We start from the raw sequence: 23487 nt of genomic DNA on the forward strand, positions 1-23487 counted from the left end.
TGGTTTCAGATACCCAATTTATATGCTGCAAGATTAATGTGGGCACAAAGCTGAAACTTCTGCAATGATGCACCCAACTTGTCAAGAGCTGATCATAGGATATCTGCTAACCTCACCAAACATCTGCATTCACTTCCTGTCAATCTTTCAAAGATAAATTGTCATGCCCATATCGGTTAGGTTCAGTAACTTTGAAAATTATTTCCTGTTTCTTTACATGAGGTGTTTACGATGAAGGTCCTTCTACTCCGGTGCTGGTTACTGTACAAGCAAGAACACGACGTTTTAGTAACGGGAGTTGTTACCTTAATAATCCAAAACAATTTACTGGATTTTTTACCTGCTGCTGGATTTGATTTGGTCAACATGCAACTGCAAAACCACTCACCATCCCCACTATGCCTGTTCTTTCAAACCATAACATTTGCACATTTTAGTGTTTTTTAAAATGTTATTCACTGCACTGAATTATTTACAGAATTCAAGAATATAAACCTTTATAAGAAATTCATAAGCGCAAACAGCAACATAAATTAGAAATTACTGAACATAACTTTAGTGGATGATAATTCAAATATCTTTGTCATTTTTTAAAGTAGTAGCACAGCTTCCTCTGAATGACATCAAATCAAAACCATGTTTGTCCCTTTCAGTGACATTAAGATCTCTTCGCATTAATCGGAGGAATCTCTCCAAGTGCCTAGGCCAATTTGGCTTTTGCAACTAACACCTTCTAAAACAGATTAGCTGGAGTCCAAATTTTCAGGAAAAGTCAATGGACTGTTAACATTAACTCCGTTTTCCTCTCCATAGATGCTGTCAGATCTGTGCAGTTTCTCCAGCAATTTCTGTTTTTGTTTGTTAACTGGAGACTTGTCCAGTTGCTGGTTGTGAAACCTGATGTGTGATACCTTTGTCTACTAACAACCTCACATTATGAAAGCACTCTTTCTTTCTTGACATTGCATGTGTTATCCCAAAAATAAAAGGTTACTCAATATGCAAAATTTTCTGAAGTCATGTGATTTCTTCCCCTCGTGAATTTTTCCTGCACATGGGAATGAAACTAATATAGCACTTTGCATCTTTTCCAACAAACTATCAAAATACATGTCATGCAAAGGATAATTAGAGCAGTGGCCCTTTTATTTTGCCTCTACAAAAGGCCAGAGTCAGTTCCAAGATCCCACAGAAACTTTTCCCACAGTCATGCCTACTTTCGCTTTAAAGTTTCATTTTTCCCAATCTGCATTTTCCGGTCGTTCCTGCTTCCACTGGTCCCAGCTACATATAGATCAGTACAACCAGTGGAGATTTCCTGGTGTAATTATAGGGTTCCAGTCTCTGAGGGATCCCAATCTCTGATCTGGAAACACTGAAACATAGAAACACAGAAAAGAGGAGCAGGTTGAGGCCATTTGGCCCTTTCAGTGTTCCGCCTTTCATCACGAACATGGCTGATCATACAACTCAATAGCCTAATCCTGCTTTCTCCCCGTAACTTTGATCACATTTGTGCCTCTTGAATACAACATGGAATCAACTCTTGGTATCAACTACTTCCCATGATAATGAATTCCACAAGCTCACCACTCTTTGAGTGAACAAATGCCTCCTCATCTCAGTCCTAAATAGTCGACCCCAAATCCTCAGACTATGACTCCTACCTCTTGACACACTCACCATCGGGAACATCCTCCCTGCATCTACCCTGTCTAGTCCTGTTAGAATTTTATAAGTCTCTACGACACCCCCCGTCATTCATCTAAACTCCAGTGAAAACAATTCTAACCTAGTCAATCTCTCCTCATATGTCAGTCCCACCATCGCTGGAATCAGCCTGGTAAATCTTTGTCGCACTCCCTTGAGAGGAAAAGCAGCTCTCTTCAGAAAAAGAGGCCACTGAATTCAAGTCTCAGCATACAATTTGAGGGCCAAGGAAGGTACATTCATAAAATAGCCAAACAGGTTGAATATAAACCCGTTATATCCTCCCAGCTCATCTCAGTGGCTGGTGTTTATAATGGGAGAGCCTTCTAGTCAGCCACGTGCTCTAAAGCAACAGGGCCCTCTACTGTCACTATCCATGTCTCCAAATTACAACATGCATGAAAATGCAAGTTGACATAGCAACTTGATCTCCCCCTCCAAACGAATTGTAACACCACATATGCATTTCTGCCACACCCAGATGGCCCCAAAATTAGTCTGAATTAATGCAAAATCTCCTTCTTCCAATTTGATGTGAGTCATTAGTCCATTTGGAAATCCAAGAGGATTGGTTAAAGCAATCCCTTCAAACTAAATCTGAGATAGTAGGAACTACTGCATCTGCTGCTCCCGATGTAGCCTCCTCTACATCGGTGAAACCAAGGGGAGGCTTGGAGACGCTTTGTAGAGCACCTATGCTCGGTAAACGACAAACGAGAACACCTTCCAGTCGCAAACCACTTCAACTGCCCCTCCCACTCCCTGGACGACATGTCCATCCTGGGCCTCCTCCAGTGTCACAAATGACGCCACCCGGAAACTGGAGGAGCAGCACTTCATATTCCATCTTGGGAGCCTACAACCCAATGGTCTCAATGTGGACTTTACTAGCTTCAAAATCTCCCCACCCCTGGCCTTATCCCTCCCTTTCATCCCCACCTCCTTGACGTGTCCATCTTCTCTCCCACTTATCCACTCCTCCCACCTCACTGATCAATCCCCACCACTGCCTACCTGCACTCACCTATCGCCATGCCATCTACCTTCCCCATCGCCACCCCTCCCCTCTCTCTTTCAAAGCCCCCTCCTCCATTTCTGAAGAAGGGTCCTGACCCAAAACGTCAGCTTTCCTGCTCCTCTGATGCTGCCTGGCCTGCTGTGTTCCTCCAGCTCCACACTGTGTTATCCCTGCAAACTAAATTATGCTATTTAGAATTCAGATTACAGCATACAACTAATTCAAAAGTTGTTTCTGCACTAATTTGTTTTCAAGTTATTCAATAATTTGAATGAGACATTCGTGACAATGGTAAATTAGCAGGAACTGTTGGTTTACTTGTTATTATTTCCTTTGAAATTATGAAGTTTAGAATGTTCAATGAATTGATCATGTGTGTTGGCATAACTTTGGCAATGTAAGTGCATGTCCAAAAGGGCTTGAATGTTAATGCAATTTAACCCAACTTTGACGGTTTATAGATGGTTACTTCGGTACTTTTATGATCTACAGAAAATTCTTTAAAGTGTTTCTGATATAAGGTAGCAAAAGTACTTCTTTTGATGAAGAAAACGGTAATTCCTGTGTTCTTTGAAGTTTCTAAAAGGCTGGAAAATTAATCAAATAAAGGATCAAAAATCTAATTTATCCGGGAGCACATATCCTCAAACTTTCCCAGAAAATAATCCTGGTGCACACAACACTTGCATCCTCTTTCATGTTTCACGTATTTAAGAATGAAGGAATGCTCGGTTTACCTACATCTTAAATTACAAGTCTAAACACCACTAAACTTTGAATTTAATTGCTCATTTTCACACCATGGCCCCTGTGGAGCTGCCAGCTGTTCTTGGGCTGTATCAGTTTTTTGCTAGTTTTCTAAATTGGTATGTCAGAAGGACGATGGCTAAGCAGGAAAGAGGTGAGATTGTGGGCAGGTCAAACATTGCATGGTTAGGGGTCAAAGATACACAGGAACAGAGATGAATGTCCCGTAACAAAGACTTTAGCTACTGAACAAATTATACTAAACAGTAAGCAACATCCTGGAAGATCTGCCTTCTTTAAAAAATATTTACACATCTATTAATCTTTTTGTCTTTTATAGGGACAAGTTATACTAACTCTTGCTAAACTTTTGTTTGGGAGTTTAGAATTTGAGTATCACTGAACAATGGCATATTTTTGTTGAAGCTTTTTGTCCTACATTCATTTGGACAATTTGCAAGATTAGCCATGTAAAGGGGAACAAGATTTTATGTTGTATGAGAAAAGTATGCTGACTGGTCGGCAAGTAGACTATGATTGATAAAGGTGTTGGCATGAAAAATTTACCAGTTAGATGATGACTCTGCTTAGTCAACAGCAATGATTTGAGGAATGAACTAGAGTCTGGCTGTCACCTATTTCATTCATTGAAACAGACACAGTGCATAACTTTTCCTGATGAATTTAAGGTAAAAATATTCAACAAAATGTGTTTTTTTTCTGCAAGTTACTCACTGTCTTACTCCAGTGTCAGTGTCATTAAACAGGGAAACACATTTGTTTCCTTTCAATGAAACCTTTGGAAATGGGTTAAGCAGAGGCAATTCAGGCAGGTTTCCTCCTTCTGTTCACTATATTCATGGTTGAAAAGCGCATTCATGTAAGAACGGGGTGAAAATTATATCTTAAGAAAGTTGGATCTGAAAAAAGATCTGAAGATGCTCTTCACAATTCAATAGCTCATACATTGTAATTGTCCACGAGCCATAACTGAAATATGGAATGATAGTCTGCAAGCCAACAGGAGCAATAAAAACCATGCCAAAATTCTGACCAGGGTGGTCAAAGGAAGGTGGGTAAATTGGGACGTATAGGTTGGAGGAGGTACTACAGGAGTTTCTTAAAAATTCATTCAGAGATTCATGCCCATTCATAGTTGCCCTTGAGATGGTGGCACTCAACTGTCTTCTTGAACTACTGTAGTCCATTTGGTGTTGGTACACCCAATGTGCCGTGAGGGAATTTCAAGGTTTTGACCCGGTGACGGTGAAGGAATGGTATAAATTTCCAAGTCAGGAGGGTGGGTGGCCTGGGCTGTCTTCTAATGTATCGGTTACCCTCGTCATTCTAGATGTAAGTGGTTATGGGCGTGGAAGGTGGTGTTTTATGAGCCTTGGTGAATTTCTATAGTGCATCTTGTAGATGGTACACTGCTGTCACTAAGCATTGGCAGTTGTATGATGGTGTTGGAGGAAGTGAATGCTTGTGGATGTGGTGCCAATCGAGCTGGTTGCTTTGACCTGGTGTCAAGCTTCTTGAGTGTTGGGCCCATCCAGTTAAATGAGGGTCCAACCTGATCCCTCACTGGCACCTTTCAGATGGTGGACAGTCATTTAAGAACATCTGGATGAGTGCTTAAAATTGTAGGCTATGGATCAAAGGCAGGTAATAGAATTAGTGTAATTTGGTGTTTATTGGTTGGCATAGATATGGTGGGCCGAGGGGCCTGTTTTTGTGCCGTATGACTCTATGGCGGTGAATCACACACTGCAGGTTTCCTCAGAAGATGCTGAGCCTTTATAAAAACACTTCAACTGCATCATTGTGACCACTTATAGACACCGCGATTCTGAGACAATATCAATTCTGTGATTTCATTTGCGAGAGCTTCAGAATTCTTAATCAGCCAACCCAATAAATGATACAAAAACAAAAAGCTGAGGTTACGACCACCGAAACGTTCACTCGGCTTTTTCTCTCCACAGATGCTGCCAGACCTGCTGAGCTTTTCCAGCAACTCCTGTTATTGTTCCTGATTTACAGCTTCCGCACTTCTTTCGCTTTCCACGAGATTAAAGTCGCCTGCGTATTCAGGTTCAATCCAGTTACCGGCACAAGCTCGTGCACCGGGTACTTCGCGCGCCGGCACCCGCGCGCGCTCCAGCAGCCCTGAGCGTGCTCGCCCCCGCCCAGTGACCGGAAGCGGCGGCGGAAGCGGAGCGCAGGCCTTTAGCAGGTAACGGACCCCTCCCCAGTCCCGGTCCCACTCGTTGACATATGCTACTGGAGGTTCTACTAATCCGTTTCTCTCAAGGCCCCGGCCCCTAAACGCTTTTCTATACTGGTGTAACCGTCCACTTCATTAACTAACTAACTGCTGTTGTGAACTGTACCTTAAGACAGATAAACACTCAGGATTTTCTGAAGAAGGGTCTAGGCCCGTCAACCTTCCTGCTCCACTGATGCTGCTTTGGCCTGCTGTGTTCCTCCAGCTCTACACCTTGTTATTTCAGATTCTCCAGCATCTGCAGTTCCTACTATCTCAGATACTCAGGAATTGCTGTCTTCATCAGGAAAACCACTTGCCATAGTTAAAAACGGGGTAACCTGCTTAAATACCACCTGCAGCAATTATAGGTATATTTCCTGAGTTAATCTGCCGCTCAGCCAGAACAATAACTGCCCTCATCTAGTCAGAAGTGCTGAATAATGTGTACTCTCTTTGATAAATACATAAAGTAATCATAATTCCCAAAGGGAAAGTACCTGGTTGATGCCTTTGCCTGTTAAACTGGTAAACATTGAATCTAATCCTGACTGGGGGAAAAGGCATCTATTATGCTCGGGTTCCAGATTCACTTATACCAGAACTGCCAGCTTTCCTGAATTGTGCCCATACTGATCACAGTGCTGCAGATCAATTGTTCTTACAAAGGTTCAGCATTCCTTGAGGAATCTTGCAGCAAGCAATTGATCTCCTAACCTTCCAATGCTGGTGCATCAAGGTATATTAGGTTTCATTCCATTCTCCAGATCAACACCTTCTTGCATCAGAAATAGAGCACGGTCAATGCAGATCAACAAAGACTCTTGTGATTTTGAAATTCCCTCTGAAACTGTGTACAATGAATATTTTTAAAATTTGACTACTTGTCAATGGGTCTGAAAAGATTAGTACTGAGGAGTGCCATAAGCACCACTCATGATGAAGGCCTTGGCTTGGGATTTTGAAGGAGTGAGACCTAATATCTGGCACATATCTGTAACAATCTAACCAATCACTAACATGCAACAAACTATATTAACTACAAAAGACTGTTGACCCTGAAGTGGTTTTCCTTTATTATGCTGGACCAAGCCTCCTTGTTGTTTACTTAAAGAGGATGATAGGGGCAACCTTCGTGATGAGCAGCAACATTGCAGGGAACTGACATGACACGTTGATGCTAACCTGCAAAATTGTTAATTTGGACTTAGAAGTAAACTGACATTCACTTTGAAACAATCACGTGAAACTGCCATTTTGGGATGAAAGCACTGGAGAAACTAGATCTCATCTAATAATATTAGAGGAACAGAACATCTGCCATAAAAATAAACGTACAATGTTGAAATAACTTAATTTTGAGTACCCTTACTGCTCTTGGGATAGCAGTCAGTGTATAAAGAGGACTGAACTCCACAGCAAGGTGAGCTTTAGAGTAGTTTAGTCTGAAGCTGACCAGCAAATGAAATCTCGGCCAGAGAATAGTGTATGTCTGGAACTCATTGCCTGAAAGAGTGGTAGATGCAGAAACTTTTGTTGTGTTTTTAAAAAAAAGTTTGGATATTCATTTGATGTGCTATAATCCACAAGGTCACGGACCAAGAGTTGGAAAGTAGAATTAGGCTGGATAATGGTTGCAACATTGTGTTATAGATTTTCTGCATTTTGATATTTAAAAGATTCTGTGTAGTGATGGATGCTTGAGGCTTGGTCCAGATTTGTATGTGAAGCTATTGAATTTCACATTTATTTGTGAAATTTGTCTTTTGTCTGTGATCAATGTGATGAGGGGTCAGATGTGGATAAGGAAGCATCAACAATTATGACTATAAAATTACAATGTAAGTTATGCATAAAGGTAATAGTGATCTGTCTCAGAACAGCCCTTCTGCTTCTCATGGTCTTGTCCTTTCCTCCTGTTGTTCAAAAAAGTCTCACATTTTTGATTTCAATGAGCAGCATGACTGTAGGGAAGTGAATACAAGAAACGGTTTCCCATTACCTTCCCTGAATGTGTTTAAAGGAAACACACATCGTCTTCCTGAAGGATCCTCTGTCTGTAAGCAGCCACGTTCTTATGAGGTTCTAGCTCTTCCAAGATCACCATTGGAAACCTGCTGGTTTCACTGTTGACCATTGCTCATGACCCTGACAATGCACCCTTACTTGAACTTTCTTGGGATGACATGCACAAGTGTGGAGATGGCCTCCCTCTGAGGTCTCAAATGAGCCTGCTACCCAAGTCACGATTGTAGATTTGATTTTATGAGTATGCAGTTAAGTGTTTGTCGGAGCTCAGGTGCTGCCTTCCATATCTTTTTTTCTATGTAACTTGTCCATATTCTATTGCTTGTTCCTTGTTGATCACATCCTATCATAGGGAAAATAATCTATTTAAGGGCTTCTACTATTCTGCTTGGTTCATATCAATGTATTTTTAACAGTAAAGTGGCATCAGTTTATTTGAGATCTGGCAGGCCCCAGTGTTAATAATAAAGGAATAAATGGTATCAACCTTGGTTCAGTTGAAGCCACTGATCTTTAAATGAGAAAGTTATGGATTCAAGTCCTGCTGTCAAGATTTGATGTTTCAGTGCAGGATTGAGGAATTTGTGTACTCTTGGAGGTTTCATCTTTTAACTGAGAAGTTAAACTGAGGCCCAGTCTACCTCCTTGATTAGATCTGAACAATGATCAGGGGAATCCTCCTTGTATCATTATCCTATTACTGCCTGTGAAATCTTGCTGTGTGCAAATGTCTGCAGCATTTTTACATTGCAACAGAGTCAACATTTCCAGATTATTTAATTGGCTGTAAAGTGCTTTGGGATATTCTGAGGTTGTGAAGGGTGATATATATTTAACAGTACTGATCATCTCTAGTATGCAGGCAGGCAGTGGTTTTGAGGAGTTAAGGACCAATCAGAATTATCGTTTTGAGCTCAAATGACTTTTTGGTTTTAAAGATTAATTAACTTTGTTAAAGATCAATCTACAATACAGCATTACATAAAATTCATGCAGTCTCTTTGAACTCACTGTGGGATGCAGAAGTTGGTCACGTCAGAGATGAGAGCTCTGTGGATTCTGGACCTTCAGCTGCTTAACTGAGTGCATTTTAGCAATTGAGTGAAACTTGTCCTCGGTCAGAAAGCCTGCTTCCTATCATGAAGCTCATTTGAGTTAGTGTATCAAGTAAATATTCCCCATTCTTTGTATTAGGAGCCAACGTGAAATTTTGAAATTTGCACACTTGCCAATTGAGTATGCACCACAATTACAAGGGGAAACATAGCAAACTCAGATCTCTTAAGATACAGCTGTTAATGGAAATCTAGACGCCCTGAGTTTGGGTGCTGAATTGATACAGTTCTTGCTGACTGTTGGAGCTCATTTTGAGCAACTTGTTTTTTTTTAATGTTTGGATCATATTTCACAGTTTGCTGCAGGGATTCCATGATTTTGAAAGTCATAACCAAAGCGTAAGATTAGTGAACAATGCTGCAGGCTGAATTTTTCATAGCCCCAACTTTGAAGAATATTGTGAGAATTTCTTGTTTCCTCACTGAGGTTTGCTGCCCTGCAGTTGAATATACAACTTGTCTAAATTGTGTGAAACATTGAAGGAAGGGGCAATGCATGCCAAGGTCTCGTTATAAATTAATGTTCTGCTTTAAGGAGTTCACATGGTGATTCAAGCTTCAAGAGAGTTAGAGTAATTATAGAGTTATTGTTATTAACAGAACAGTGAAATTCAATTTGAAAACTATTATGGTACAATGTAAATTCCATGGAGCCTATGCTATTTACGTTCAGTTACTGTTAACAGTCACTTTCACCATGAGACACTAAGCGGTAGTGAGACGAGAGAGAAGGTTGAGGCTGGTACAGGAGCTAAAGAGAACAAGTTAAATAGACAAGGCAGGCAAGAGAACAGCAGAGGACGAGAGGAGACTGATAAATTAAACGTCATGTATTTCAATGCAAGAGATACTACAGGTAAGGCAGATAAATTCAGGATGTGGGATGGGGATTTCATAGCAGCTACAGAAACATGGCTGGGGGAGGGACAGAACTGATAGCTCAATGTTCCAGGTATAGATTTGATAAGAAGATTAGAAATGGAGGCGAGAGAGGATGGTGAGTGGCATTTTTGATCAGGGAAAACATCATAGATATTCCTGAGGGATTGTCCAGTGAAACTATACGGGTGGAACTAAGAAATAAGAAAGGGATGATCACTTTATTGGGATTGCATTATAGGCCCCCTCCCCCCAGTAGTCAGTGGGTAACTGAGAAGGAAATGTGTATGGAAATCTCAGATAGCTGTAAGAATGTAAGAGTAAGGGATTTTAACTTTTCAAACCTGACTTGGACTGTCATAGTGTTAAGGGCTCGGAAGAGGAGGAATTTAAGTGTGTTCAAGAAAATTTTCTCAAATCAATATGTAGATAGCGCTATAAGAGAAGGAGCAAAACGCAACCTCCTGTTGGGAAATAAGGCATGCCAAGTGATTGAGGCATTAGTGGGCAGCACGTTGGGACCAGTGACAATAATTCCATTAGTTTTAAAATAGTTATGGAAAAGAAAAAAGCGTAGGGAATACTGGATGAATATTTAGACCCTGGGTTAAGAAAATGAGGGAGGCATATGTCAGGTATAGTCAGCTGGGATCAAGTGAATTCCTTGAGTATATTGGGTGTAAGGTTGCACTTAAGAGAGAAATAAGGACGGCAAAAAGGGGACATGAGATAGCTTTGGCAGATGGGGCAAAGGAGAATCCGAAGAGATGCTACAAATATATTAAGGGCAAAAGAGAACGAGGGGGAGAATAGGGCCCCTTAAAGATCAAAAAAACCCATTTATGTGTGGAGCCACAGGAGGTGGGTGAGATCCTACATAAATACTTTGCCTCAGTATTTACCATGGGGAAAGGCCTGGAAACTGGGGAACTCAGAGGAAATAAATAATGATGTCTTGAGGAGTCTACATTACAGAAGAGGAGGTGCTGGAGGTCTTAAAATGCAAAAACGTAGATAAATCCCAGGACCTGATAAGTATATCCCACGACATTGTGAAAAGCTAAGGAGGAAATTGTGGGGACCCTAGTGGAGATATTTCTATCATCGACAGCCACGAGTGAAGTGCTGGAAAACTAGAGGATTGCTGTTGTGCCATGCAAGGAAAAGCCAGGGAACAATAAACTGATGAGCCTAACGTCAGTGGTAGAAAAGTTGTTGGAGTGTATTCTGAGAGACAGGGTCTATATGCATTTGGAAGGTCAAGGATTGATTAGGGATAGCCAGCATGGGTTTGTGTGTGGGAAAATGTGTCTCAAATTTGATTGCATTTTTTTGAAGAGGTAACCAAGAAGACAGATGTAGGCAGAGTGGTAGACATTGACGACAGGGACTTTAGCAAGACTAAAACCTTTGACAAGGTTCCTTATGATAAATTGGCCAGTAAGGTTAGATCACATGGGATCCAGGGAGATCTAGCCAATCGCATACAAAATTGGCTTGACAATAGGAGACAGAGGGTGGTGGTAGAGGGTTGTTGTTCAGACTGGAGACCTGTGACCAATGGTGCTGCAAGGATCAGTATTGCGTCAATTGTTCGTCATTTATATAAATGATTTGGGTGAGATTGGATGAGAATGCAGGAGGCATGGTTGTAAATTTGCAGATGACATCAAAATTGATGGTATATTGGTCAGTGAAAAAGGTTATCCAAGGGTACCACAGGATCTTGATCCTGGCCAGTGGGCCGAGGAACGGCATGGTAGTTTGGTGCTTAGTTCTGCTGCCTCGTGATGCCAGGGATCCAGATTCAATTCTAGCCTTCGGTGACCATCTGCATGGAGTTTGCATTTTTTCTCCGTGTCTGTGTAGGATACCTCCTGGTGCTCTGGTTTCCTCCAACTGTCCAAAGATGGGCTGGTTAGGTGGATTGGCCATGCTAAATTGCCCGTAGTGTCCAAGATGTGCAAGTTAAGTGAATTAGCCATGGGAAATGTTGGTTAACAGGGATGATGTGGGTCTGGGTGAGATGCTTTTTGGATATTCGAAGTGGACTTGATGGGCCGAATGGCCTGCTTCCACACTGTACGGAGTTCTATTATTCTGTGACTGGCAGATGGAATTTAATGCAGATAAATGCGAGATATTGGATTTTGATAAAAACAGCCAAGGCAAGACTTACGCAGTTAATGGTAGAGTGGCATCACAGGTAGACAGGGTGGTGAAAAAGGCATTTGGCACACTTGCCTTCATCGGTCAGAGCATTGAGTACAGTAGTTGACATGTTGTCGCTGTACAAGATGTTTGTAAGGCCACATTTGGAGTACTGTATACAGTTCTGGTTGCCCTGTTATAGGATGTTATTAAACTGGAAAAGAGTACAAGAAAGATTGACAAGGATATGATTGAGACTGAAAGGTTTGAGTTATAAGGAGAGGCTGGATAGCCTGGGACATTTTTCCCTGGAGCGTGGGAGGCTTCCAGAGGGTGATCTTATAGAGGCTTATAAAATCCTTAAGCGTCATAGATAAGGTGAATCGCCAAGGTCATTTCCTCATGGTAGGAGAATTCAAAACTAGATGGCATAGGTTTAAGGTGAGAGGGGACAGAGGGTGATGTGTAAATGGAACGAACTGGCAGAAGAAATGGTAGAGGCGGGTACAGTTACAACATTTAAAAGAAATTTGAACAAGCACTTGATGCTGTGACTTTAAGAGGTTATTTTGACATTTTTTTGAGAAGTTTTAAGGCAGAGGTGCCAACCAGTCTACAGAGTGGACCGTCATAGCACCAGGGATCCGAGTTCAATTCCACCCTCGGCTGACTGTCTGCGTTGAATTTGCACGTTCTCCCCATGTCTGTGTGGGTTTCCTCCAGGTGCTCCGGTTTCCTCCCACAGTCCAAAGATCTGCAGGCTAGATGGATTGGCCGTGCTAAATTGCCCATAGTGTTCGGGGGTGCATAGATTAGGTGTGTGGTAGGGGGATAGATCTAGGTAGGATGCTCTGAGGGTCAGTTTGGAACTATTGGGCTGAAGGGCCTGTTTCCACACTGTAGGGATTCTCTGATCTATGAAGATCCACTGGGGTAAACAGTGTGTGAGGCCTTGGGGTTTTTTTTAAAAGTTGGAACTATAGAAGCTGCCACGGTGGGTTGTCTCACAGGTAGGATTTCTAGTTTATAGTGTTTTAGCTTTAAACACTTGCTGTTGTGGTCTTGAAGAAGTGGAAGCTATTTTCTGTCTCTTGATTAAAGCAAAAGCAGGGAGTTCTCTTCCTAGGTTGCCAGATTGCTTGTGTGACAAAATCTGTTTTCCTGAATTTGCCTTTTTGCCAAGGGATGTGTTTATGGGATGTTACTGAATTGGAGCGGTTAATTTGTAATAGTTAATGTATCTATTATTCAGTTGAGTTTTTCAGTACATTTACTCTAATTCTTCCTTCTTTCATTGTATTTTAACTATAATGTTTAAATAAATCGTGTTTTGCTTAACATCAAGTAGTTTGACCAGTCGCATTGCATCTGGAGCACGTCACTTTATATTTGCCTTAAAAATAAGATAAAGTTAAGGTCCAGGCTACCTTCTTAATATATTTGAGGGAGTCTGGTCTGGCCTACATCATATAGATAGGAAAGGTTCAGAGGGCTATGGGCCAAGAGCAGGAAAATGGGACTTGTCTCAGTTTAGGAAACCTGGACAACATAGATGAGTTGGACTGAAGGGCCCGTTTTGTGCTGTTGTACTCTGTGACTCTTCAACTCTATGGGTGTTGTGTTGCACATTGTCAGGGTGCGCAAACAAGTCCATATGTGTATCACTACATTATTGTTGAATTGTTTAGAAACAACACGGGAGTTGCTCCATGTTTACACTGCCCATGATTTTCTTTTTACTCTCAATCAATTTTCTGTTTTGTTTGTAGAAAATCTCCTTTTCTCTAATACCAGCTGAAGATGACCGTATAACTGATCAACACAGAGCAGCTCATGGCCTTGTGACAATGGCCTGCTCAGATGAAGCAAAACTTGAGATGGTTGGCCGACTGCTGAGTGAACCAGGAAGGTTTGCATATGGCGGCCTGTGTGGCGTTACACTGTCATTGTTGTTTTTAGAAGAGGAACACAGGTTGGTACACCAATGTAGAACACCAAGTATCAGGAGTTGGTACTGGATGTTTAGTTTGGTATCCTACACACTTGCAGCAGGGATCGCTGAATAGTAAACTGAAAAAGGAAGCAGGCTGCTTTTTGTTTTCTTTGCCCTTTCCTTAATTCTGGGGCACTGAGGTCCTTGTTGTGATTTTATCACTATCCTAGATGAGGATGGACAACTTAGTACTAGCCAGGGATGGAAACTGAGACTATACCATATTAGGCAGTATCAGATGTTGATCACATCAGGATCATTTTCGAACTGGTTTCCAATTTGAGCATTATGTAGCTTTCAACCATCTGCTTTTAAGTAGCTAAAACATTTGGAAAATCTCTGAGGAAGTTGTTCAAGAACTGATCGATAAATATGTGTGTATGTATCTGTATACGTGTTCGTATGTATTGAGTGTCAGTTTTTCAACCCAGCTGTTAGAATCTAACACGTAAAAGTTGCTTTACTTGTTGGCCTTGAGGCCACTAGCATTGACTAAGCAGGCCCTTTAGAATGCAAGACTAGAGTTAGATACTAAGAACTGAGACTAATTCATCAATGTTATTTAATTCCATTGGTTGTTAGCTAAATTTGAGGCAGGAAAAATTAAACTGGGATCTAGACTGCAGATGGGTTTATTGACAATTTATCTCCCAAAGAAGTTTCATATAACATCAAGCCTCAAAAATGCAGTTTCTAAAAATCATGTACTACCCTGAAAGGACACCCTCCAAATTATATCCTGCTTTTGCCTTATGTGAAGCTTATTTTCTTAACGCTGGTTGCAGCTGATTTTTTAAAACAAAGTAGACATTTCCTGATGTGAAAGTATTAATGGCTTTACTTGATCACTGTATGCTACTAAATTTGTGAAATTGCCGTGGCATGTAGCTAAGTGAAATTAAAATGATGTGTTTTACTTAAATTTATAATACCGAGATAAGCTTTTAGAGCTACAGACAATTCCAAAATGGAATTAAATTCAGGTAATCAGTTACAAAATACACAATATTTGTAGATACGTGCCCACATAAGATCATTCTAATGCTTTTGGAACTCTCATCTTCCTGTAACTTCTAAGCTCTGATTAATTGGGCTTTTATGTGCTGTAATAAATGTGATGCAATGTCTGGGTACCTTGCAGTTTAAATTATGACAAACCCATGTCCCACAGAACTATTGTTCTAACCCTCATTATCATGAGCCAAAAGTCTAAATTCATGACTGTTTTCACAGAATCGTAGAATTGTTACAAAACAGAAAGGGGCACTAGAGCCTATTATCTGCAGAACAGTTCAGCTAGTGTTACTGTACTGCTTTTTCCCGATAGCTCACAATTATTTTACTCTTCAGATAATGAGCTGTCAGTGCACGTGTACACATAGGTGGGTACGTCTGTGTGTCTGCATATGCTTATATTTATAGGTGTGTAAAGTGTTCATGCATATATGCATTGGTCACTTTTATTTACAAGATTTGTTAAAGGGAGGTCACTAAATGTATTTCTTTGTTTTGTAGGCAGTACAGAATGAAATTTATTAAAGGACTTGTACAATGGCTGCAGCTCTCAGAATCTGTCTTGCCAGTTATGGAGGCTTTTGCCAATGGAATGGGAGGCGAAGGAACAGACACGTTTGCAGACCTGCTACTAAAAGAACAGGTTTTGGAGGGTAGTCCAATCCTCATCACTCAGGTACACATTCTGTATGGCATCCTGCTGTGCTGTTACGTCAGCTGTGCCTTATTGGATTCTTCACTTTTTTCTTGAGGTTCCATTGGTGCTGCATATATTTATTTGAGAATTTCTGTGAAATGTTTTCTTTTACTTTGGAAGAACTCATATTCAATCTAATTTTCGCTCTTCTTTCTTAGGACCTTGTCTCCTTTTCAGTGAAAGATGGTGAGTTCTGGATCCTGTAATGGTAAAAATAGAAAATCCTGGAAATATGTTATTTTGTAACATCCCTCCCACTTCTACCTGTCAAATTACTGAACCAGAGACCATTGTCCATTGCTGCCCAAATAGTTTCCCACCTGAGACCTGCCTTTCATATAGGAATATACTTAAGACAGAAACCAGGAGGGCAAAAAGGGGACAAATAGGGTTAAGGCAAATTCAAAGGGATTCTACAAATACATTAAGGACAGGAGGGTAACTAGGGAGAGAATAGGGCCCTTAAAGATCAGCAAGGTAGCCTATGTGTGGAACCGCAGGAAATGGGGGAGGTACTAAACGAGTATTTTGTTTCAGTGTTTACCATGGAGAAGGATATGGAAGATATAGAACATGGGGAAAGAAATAACGACATCTTGAAAGATTTTACACAGGACGTGGTGCTGGATGGCTTAAAACGCATAAAGGTGGATAAATCCCCAGAACCTGATAAGATGTCCACTAGAACTCTGTGGGAAGCTAGGAAAGTGATTGCTGTGCCCCTTGCTGAGATGGCCACAGGTGATGTACCAGAAAACTGGAAATTGGTTTATTTAAGAAAGGTAGTAAGGAAAAGCTAGGGAACTATAAGAGTAATGAGCCTGATGGTGGTGGGCACGTTGTTGGAGGGAATCCGGAGGGACAGTATTTACATGTATTTAGAAAGGCATGGACTGAATAGGGATAGTCAACATGGTTTTGTGCAAGGCAAATTGTGTCTCACTAACTTGAGTTTTTCAGAGAAGTAACGAAGAGGATTGATGAGGGCAGAGCAGTGGACATCATCTGTGTGTACTTCAGTAAGATGTTCAACAAGGTTCCTCATGGTCGACGGGTTAGCAAGGTTAAATCACATGGAATACAGGGAGAACTAGCTATTTGGATACAGAACTGGCTCAGAGCTTGAAGACAGAGGCTGGTGGTAGAGAATTACTTTTCAGACTGGAAGCCTGTGATCAGCAGTGTGCCACAAGGATCAGGACTGGGTCCACTGCTTTTTGTCATTTAACTAAATGATTTGGATGTGAACATAGGACATATGGTTAGTAAATTTGCAGATGACACCAAAATTGGAGGCGTAGTGGACAGCAAAGGAGGTTACCTCAGAGTACTACGGGATCTTGATCACATGGGCCAATGGGCCGAGGAGTGGCAGATGGGGTTTCATTTAGATAAGTGTGGGGTGTTGCATTTTGGGAAGGCGAATCAGGGCAGGCAAATTCAAAGGGATTCTACAAATACATTCACACTTATACATGCCACATCCTTTCTTTCTTTTGCTTGCACTTTGTCTTTCCCTCACTTACTCATGCTGTTACGTTATAGAGTCATGGAGTCACACAGCACAGAAACAGACACTTCAGCTCAACTCATCCCTGCTGACCAGGTTTCCTAAACTGAACTAGACCCATTTGCCTGCAGTTAGCCTATATCTCTCTAAACCTTTCCTGTCCTTTTCTACTTGTCCAAATGTCTTTTAAATGTTATAACTGTACCCACCTCTACCATTTCCTCTGGCAGCTCATTCCATATATGCATCGACCTCTGAAAGAAAAAGTTGTCCATCAGGTTCCTTTTAAATGTTTCCCTTTCATCTTAAAGCTGTGCCCTTTGGACTCCCCTACTCTGGAAGAAAGACCTTGGCTATTCACTTTATCCATGCCCCTCATAATTTTGTACACTTCTCTAAGATCACTCCTCAGCTTCCTATGTTCTGGGGAGAAAAGTCCCAGACTCTCCTTTTAACTCAAACCTTCCATTCTCGGTAACACCCTTATAAATCTTCTTTGTCCCTCTCCAAGTTTAATAATGTCCTTCCTACAGCAGCATGACCAGAATTTGTTTATTTGGTGCATGTCATTGCCAATGTGCAGGTTTGAGTAGTGTATAATCGCCAGTCATGTTTGGAATAATCTGAAGGTCCATATTACTTAATTTGGAGTAAAACAATTATGACAGTGACAAATCATTCCCGGAAACTGAAATTAAATTTCAGGCCAGTGAAGAATTTAAAGATGTGATCTACAGTGGGAGGAATGAGGGGATTTATCAAAACAAAAAAAACCTAGTATTATAGCATTAAAAACTGCAATTGATTCACTTATTATAGATTCATAAAATGCTGAATATTCAGATAATTATGTGAAGTTAAATTATGTCTGAAATATTGAGCTTCTTTCTGTATGTTATGGAGTTGATTGTTATACTGCCACTTCTGTAAAACATTCTGAGTCAAGTCATTATTACACATTAGGCTTTACATTAATAGCAGCTGCTGTGTGCCTTGCCTTGAATGATTTCCTAATGCAGAAGATTCCAAAGGTAGAAGTGTGGTTTATAAATGAATAATCTGATCACAGAGAAGATTCAAAGTGATTGTGTTGATAAATGGATTGAGAAAGTCCCCAATTTGGGAGGAGTTGTATAAAGTTCAGGATTCCAAGATAAAGAGTTCGACAATGAGAAAATGATTTAACTCATTCTGCAACAGCACAAATTTTGATTTGTTGGTATTTTGTGGATAGTTCTCCAGCTGAGAACAGAAAGTAACATTGTGGAGAGAAGGAAACATTGGGAATTCTGTACATGTGAAAAACAAAAAAATAGAAAGGCGCAGAACATCTGCACAAGAAACATGCTCCAAAGGATCAAGTCCCAGCCTATACACATTCTCCCTATAACTCAAACCCTTCAGTTTTGGTAACATCCTTGTAAATCTTCATTGCACCTTTTCCAGTTCAATAACATCCTTCCTATCGCAGGGCGATCAGAATTATATGCAGTACTCCAAATGTGGCCTTACCAACATCTTGTACAGCCGTAACATGATGTCCCCCAACTCCTGTACATGATGCTCTGATTGATGAAGGTAGGCATGCCAAATGCTTTCTTCACCACCCTGTCTACGTGTGATTGCATTTTCAAGGAAATCTGTATCTACACCTCTAAGTTTCCCTGTTCGGACATTCAGCGGGGGAGAGAGTAACTATGAATTGGACACTTGTGCATCCAAGATGCTTGGCATCTGTGTAGTTATAAGTTACCAAAGGCCTTAAGGATAAGAAGAAGATGGGACAAAATACTATGACAATGCCTCCTATACTGGCACATGGGCCATATTTTAGTGTTTGAACAGTGCCATTTACTATTCTGTAGGAACGAGAATTGTCATTTTCCAGTCTTGCCCTGCTACAGGTGTAATGTTGGAGGACAGTGGCCAACATATATTTGTTTAAAAAATGAAGAAAGACTGAGTAATATTGTCCCAGTTAATACCTGGATAGTTAAAATCCCCTACTATTGCCTTACTATTGTTATACTTCTGAAAAATTAGATTACATTTTGATGCTCTATATATGGCTAATGTTTTTTGCCCATTGGTACTTCTTAATTCTGCCCATACAGACTCCACATTGTTAGGCTAATATCCTTTCTCACTATAATGTTAATTTCCTCTTTAACCAGCAATGCCGCTCCATCACCTTTTCCTTTCTGCCTGTCCTTCCTAAATACTCAATACCCTGGAACCTTCAGTTCCCATCCCTGGTGACCCTACAGCCATGTCTCCGTAATCACAATTATTTTGTCCTCGTTTACATCTATCTGTGTGATTTGCTTATTGCAAATGCTCTGCACATTAAGGCACAAAGCTTTTGAGCTTTGTGGTGTCTATGTGCTAGAAGCAAACAGGATGGTACATATTTGGTTTTCACTGATCAACACACTCGGAACCCCATCTGAGAAGACACTATGGGTCTGTATGGTTCAACCTTACACTGGGCATTGCAATTCTGGTCTTTGCTTGGTATAAGAGTATTTGTCAGATTTGTCAGGTTTATCGAAACCTGAAACTACCCAATGCCAAACACATTACTTATTATCAAATCTGGTATATTTAGATAATGCACATTGAACAAAATAAAAGTTTTAGCTGTTCTAGAGTGTCCTAACTAGCATGTTTCATTTCACGTTTGTGCTGCAGGATACTACGATGCACGTTCGAGGGTCCTCATCCGTCACATCACCTGTCTCTTGCGAATTTCATTTGAAGAATTGGAGACCTTTGAGGAATCATTGGTAAAAAGTCTGGAAGGATGTACAGAAACAGAGTCTGAGTAAGAAAAACATAAACTTAGAAAACATTTCACATCTCCACTGATTTTTGTGCTAGGGAAATAACTGCCAGGATTTTAAACAAAGAAATGCAAAGCGCTGAACAATTGCCTCTGTTTTCAAATCATATCATTTATGATTCATGGGTTTTGACTTATTTTCTTTGGGAGGGAAATGGGGTGAGACCGCAATCTTGCAAGTGTTTACAAAATGAAATATATGAACAGTGAAAGCAAAACAAATAAAAGCCATCACCACAAAATATATTACTACTGTGACCTTGAACATGGTCTCTCTCTGGGTCATTGGGAATTGAGCTCAGGTTGTTTGGCTCCTAGCAGCTGCTGTGCACGTATTGTTTGACAAGGTTTTTCAAGGTGATTGGGTGAAATCTGAACACAAGATTCAGAGAACAAAGAATGCTTTGTCCAATCAAGGGTTTGGATGACGATTAAAAAGTACTTTGGTTTTACAGATGTGTTTTATAATTCTCACATGGACGCTGAAACTTCGTTGCAGTTTAGAAGTCACTAGAGTGTGTCTGCAGTTTCCTTATATTCTGCAACAACTCCATTGATATTTCAGTTCATTACTTAACATAACAGACACTAAACCTTTATCTGTGACTGTATGTACTGTGTATACATTACATAAATTCCCATGATACTTTAAATCACACCCAAACAAATGCCTTCACTCAAAACTATAAATCAAAGATTGTCAGTTGAAGAAGGCAGTATACACAATTATATAGAATCATGTAAATGCCTCGTGGTATTATCGCTGGACTGTTAATCTAGAGACCCAGGTAACATTCTGGGGACCTAGGTTCGAATCCTGCCATGCAGAGGGTGGAATTTGAATTCAATAAATATCTGGAATTAAGAGCCGGTTGATTGTCAGAAAAACCCATCGGGTTCACTAATGTCCTTAAGGGAAGGAAACTGCCATCCTTACCTGGTCTGGCCTACATGTGACTCCAAACTCACAGCAATGTAATTGACTCATAACTGCCTCTGGGCAGTTAGGGATGGGCAATAAATAAATGTGTCCTGAGGAAGGGTCACCGGACCCGAAACGTTAACTCTGTTTTTTCCCTCACAGATGCTGCCAGACCTGCTGAGCTTCTGCAACAACTTTGTTTTTGTTCCTGATTTACAGCATCCGCATTTCTTTCAGTTTTTATGGGCAATAAATGCTGGCCTAACCAGCGACACCCTCATCCCCTGAATGAATAAATAAAGAAAAAAAATACATTTTACAACACAGAAACAGGCTGTTCAACCCAAATGATCTATACTAGTACTTATGTTTCACATGTACCTCTTCCCACCTTACCTCATTTCATTATATCTGCATATAAGTTAATGCTTCTCCTCTTGTCATTTTCTGGCTTCCTCTATGAACTATCTGTGAACAGCGTCAATGTTATTTGCTTCACCTGCACTATATGGAAGCAAGTTCCATGTTCTCACCACTCTATGGGTAAATGTCTCTCCTGAATTCCCTGTTGAATTAAATGGTGACCATCTTATAATTATGGCCCCCAGATGTGGTCTTTGCACAATTGAAAAGTGCTTCTCTATGCTTGCACTATCAAGCCTCTATCTGCAGAGGTCACTGTGGGGACATTAAGTCACTCCTCAGTCCTTTTTATTGTTAAAGAATGCAGCCCCAACCTATATTTATTATTTCCTAATAGTTATAAGTTCTCTCAGCTCTGGTGTGTTCTCTTTAAATCTATTTTACACTTTCTCTGGTGTCTCTACATCCTTATCGTATTGTGAATACCATGACTATGTACAGAGTGGTTTTGTATTTTTTTTCCTGTGTGACAGTTCAAAGCTCTGCCTTGGCCTATGATATATTTCCACTGATCTTGACATTAGTATTGTTGTCGAATCTCTAAAAATTTTGGAGGATAAGATAACTTACAGTTAAAGTTCATTGGCACTGACTCATAAAATATTCTCAAGTCCAGTACTGTTAGGTGCAGAGTTCCCATTACGCAGCCTTAATAGTTTAGCTTAGTTTGGATATGGATTACAGCTTGGCAATATAGTGTGGAAGAACCTCCCTCGTGCATAAGTCAGAATTTTTCCTGTTATCACAGCAACTGACCCTCTTGTCTCTGCATGATATGAAAGTTGATCAATTTTTTTCAACAACTGCATGTGTTGACTTGATATTTTCATTTGACAGCAGTCCCTCTTTTTATATATTAGAAGTGGAATATTGGTTTTAACTCAGGAACAAAAACCAAGTTGCTGGAAGAGCTCAGCAGGTCTGGCAGCATCTGTGAAGGAGAAAACAGAGTTAACGTTTCGGGTCTGGTGACCCTTCCTCGGAACTGTTTTTGTTCCTGATTTACAGCATCCGCAGTTCTTTTGGTTTTTATTTGGTTTTAACTTAAACTGCTTAAGTCAGCATAAATCAGCACTGACTGGCTTCTGTCAGTAGTTCAAAGATTGACCTCTAGTGGACAATAACACTCACTACATGTTATTTTAAAAATAGTATATCTCAGAATCACAGAATTGGTACAGCATAGAGGAGGCCATTTGGTCCGTCATTCCTGTGCCACTTCTATGACATGGTGCCAATCTCCTGCGTTTTCTCCTTATCGCTGCGCACCAGTTTTATCCGAAAAATCACTCAATGCCCTGTTGAATGCCTCTCTTGAAACTGCCTCCACTACGTTTCCAGGCAATGTATTCCATACCCTAACCAGTTGCTCTGTGAAAACTCATGTCACCCTTCATTTTCACATCGTTTTAAATCTATGCCTTCTCATTCTTTTTCCTTTTACAAGTGATGACAGTTTCTTCCCATCTATTCAGTCCAGACTCTCATGAATTTAAAAACCTCTATCAAATCTCCTCTCAGTTTTCTTGCCTCCAAGGAGAACACCAATTTCTTCACTATGCTCCTGCACCCCTTTCAAATTGTACTCCCTATTTTGTATTCTCTTTCAATGTCCTTCTGACCAAAGTACATCATCTCACACTTCTCTGCTTTAAGCCTCATCTACCACCTATCCATCCAATCTACCAACTTGTCAATGTCTTTTTGGAGTTCCACGCTGTTCTCACAATTTACAGTTCTTCCAAGTTTGGTGTCATCTGCAATCTTTAAAACTCTGCCTTACTCACCAACATCCAGATCATAATATATATCAGGAAGAGCAAAAGTTTCATAACCTACCCCTAATTACTCCAGTACAGATCTTTCTCCAACTGAAAATATCCTCTACCATTGCCCTCTGTTTCCTGTCACTCAGCCAATTTTATATCCATGTTGCTGTTGCTACCCCTTTTACATCTTGACCTATAGCTTTCCTCACAAGTTTGTTGCGTGACACTGTATCAGACAGTTGCTGGGAATCCATATGTACCAAAACAACAGCTTTAACCACATCAACCATTTAAATGATCTCCTCAAAAATCTCAGCAAATAAGTTAAATACAATTTCCTCTTTAGAAATCCATGCAGACTGTATGATTAAATGGTGTATGGATTCAGAGGATTAATAATACA

The 23487-nt window shown here is 40.5% G+C and overlaps 1 protein-coding gene and 1 long non-coding RNA gene across 4 annotated transcripts in view; one reads left to right on the forward strand and one right to left on the reverse strand.

Moving 5' to 3' along the window:
• The first annotated feature begins 5582 nt into the window (after positions 1-5582).
• Positions 5583-23487, forward strand: part of tmco4 (transmembrane and coiled-coil domains 4) — a 109771-nt gene continuing 91866 nt past the window's right edge. Inside the window, exons 1-5 of one of the 3 annotated variants that reach the window (XM_048561726.2) lie at positions 5583-5711; positions 13684-13886; positions 15423-15597; positions 15777-15804; positions 19820-19952. In XM_048561726.2, the coding sequence (XP_048417683.1) occupies positions 13762-13886; positions 15423-15597; positions 15777-15804; positions 19820-19952 (461 nt within the window). In that variant the 5' untranslated portion in view covers positions 5583-5711; positions 13684-13761. Of the gene's footprint in view, positions 5712-5843; positions 6113-13683; positions 13887-15422; positions 15598-15776; positions 15805-19819; positions 19953-23487 lie in introns of those variants that run through there. The other 2 variants (XM_048561724.2, XM_048561725.2) reach the window with 2 other exon arrangements.
• LOC125466755 (uncharacterized) lies at positions 15338-19991 on the reverse strand. Its single transcript, XR_009442753.1, has 3 exons — positions 19863-19991; positions 17338-17382; positions 15338-15818 (listed from the first exon to the last, which is right to left on the reverse strand). It is a non-coding gene; the product is annotated as an uncharacterized LOC125466755 (long non-coding RNA).

Source organism: Stegostoma tigrinum, chromosome 28 (assembly GCF_030684315.1).
Source record: "Stegostoma tigrinum isolate sSteTig4 chromosome 28, sSteTig4.hap1, whole genome shotgun sequence".
In the NCBI taxonomy this organism is placed as follows: Eukaryota; Metazoa; Chordata; class Chondrichthyes; order Orectolobiformes; family Stegostomatidae; genus Stegostoma; species Stegostoma tigrinum.